This window comes from Charadrius vociferus, unplaced genomic scaffold (assembly GCF_000708025.1).
Source record: "Charadrius vociferus isolate BGI_N301 unplaced genomic scaffold, ASM70802v2 scaffold486, whole genome shotgun sequence".
Classification (NCBI taxonomy): Eukaryota; Metazoa; Chordata; class Aves; order Charadriiformes; family Charadriidae; genus Charadrius; species Charadrius vociferus.
The window spans coordinates 249,225-250,822 of NW_009648965.1; the positions used below are offsets into that span (position 1 = coordinate 249,225).

General features: G+C 63.8%; 2 protein-coding genes across 2 annotated transcripts in view; one reads left to right on the top strand and one right to left on the bottom strand.

The window, feature by feature from the left end:
• CRTAC1 (cartilage acidic protein 1) overlaps positions 1 to 134 on the top strand; it is a 12,300-nt gene extending 12,166 nt beyond the window's left edge. The window contains exon 13 of the mRNA XM_009887691.1: positions 22 to 134. Within this exon, the coding sequence (XP_009885993.1) occupies positions 22 to 134 (113 nt within the window). The remainder of the gene's footprint in view (positions 1 to 21) is intronic.
• GOLGA7B (golgin A7 family, member B) overlaps positions 131 to 1,598 on the bottom strand; it is an 8,366-nt gene continuing 6,898 nt past the window's right edge. Inside the window, 4 exon segments of the mRNA XM_009887692.1 lie at positions 131 to 140; positions 194 to 306; positions 475 to 675; positions 1,023 to 1,148. Coding sequence (XP_009885994.1) covers positions 131 to 140; positions 194 to 306; positions 475 to 675; positions 1,023 to 1,148 — 450 coding nt within the window.

The following is a 1,598-nucleotide window of genomic DNA, read 5'->3' on the forward strand; positions in this document are numbered from 1 at the left end:
CCACCGCTGCTGCTGCTGGAGCTGCCGCTGCTGGAGCTGCCACTGCTGCACCGGTCCTCGTAGATGGAGATCTCAATCTGGGCCCTGATAAGGATCATCAGTGGGATGTGCCAGCCACAAATCTAATTGCCTAAAACCCACTCCCAGTGTCCCCCCACCCCTCACCCTTGTCATTCCCCCTGCACCCCGCTGCCCAGAGGATACGACCCTCATGCCACGCTCCAGGGGGTCGGTGAGCAGCAGCCCCCGCGGCGCATAGATCTTCTCGTTCTGCTCCTGGATATACTTGGAGATCTTCTTCAGAACCTGCCATCACATGGAGGGACACTGAGGGCCTTCCAGCCCTGCTGTGCCCCTCCTGCCAGCCCTGATCCCTGCCCTGGCCTCCAGCCCCCCTCCTCTCTGTGCCATCCCTGTGCCCACCGCCAGGTCTGAAGCCATGCCCACCCCCGAGCCCTCCCTGGGGCTCAGCACCTTCTCGTAGTGCGTCTCCATGCAGAGGAAGATGAAATAGGCAGTGGCGCAGGCCAAGCACCCCTCCAGGTATGAGCTGCCCCCGATCTTCTCTGCCTCGGCGTAGAAGCCATTAAGGGTTTTCACGGTTTCCTCAAAGAGCTGCCGCTCGATCTAGAGCAGAAACCAGGGTGAAAAGGAGTCTGGCCAGAGGGTCACCCCCTACACTGCCCTGTCACCATCCCCAGAGGGAATTGGGGAGCACTTAACCCTCTCCTCCCAGCCCAGCTCGGCGCCTCAGATCCCTGGCCCCTTCCCACCGCCCACCCATGCCAAGACCTGCTGAGTCTGCAGCCCTGCACCAGAGCTCCATGGACCCCAGGAGCACTCAAGCCCTTGCATACCGGGCAAGGTGCCCGTGATGGCATGCACCCAGCAGCATCAACTGGCCCAGGGCCATACAATACCCTATGGGAACCCCATGACTTCAGACCCTTCTCCCCACCAGACACCCAACAGGGCACTGACATAGGGCACCTCCCGCCCTGTTGGCCTGCCAGGCTCCCTACCCGGCTCTCCAGCTCGGCAGGGAACTTTGTCTGGAACTGGCACGTGGTCCCTTCGCTGTAATCCCGCTGCACGAAGACCTTGGTGGCCAGGGATGCACTACGCCGCAGCTCCTGCAGGCTGTGTACCTGGGGAGCAGGGAGGTGAGCTGGGGGCCGCAGCAGGGGGGTGACGGGTATCTCTGATGAGGTCTGGAGATCCCAGGAGCAATGCCATTCCCCCAGTGATCGGCGTATGGGGGCTGCAGGCTCGCACACCCCGAGGCAGGGAGCCCCCGGCGGGGGCTGTGTCATGCCCTGAGCACAGCTTGGTGCAGGAGGTGCGAGGCCAGGGGGGAGGGGGGGATGGCATGGGGAGGATATCCCCGCAGCCCGCCACTCGGAGTGTGGGCGAGCATGTGCTCCCTGTCCCAAACTGCTACCTGGCCCATGCTACACACTCGTGTGTGTGTCCCCAGTGGGCCAGAGCCCAAGGAGGGAACAGCCCTCTGTCCCCAGCAGCACCCCAGCACGCAGCCACCCCAGCAGCTCCCAGGCGAGGAGGAGGGAAGCAAGCAGAGCAGGGGGCTGCCGGCAGGC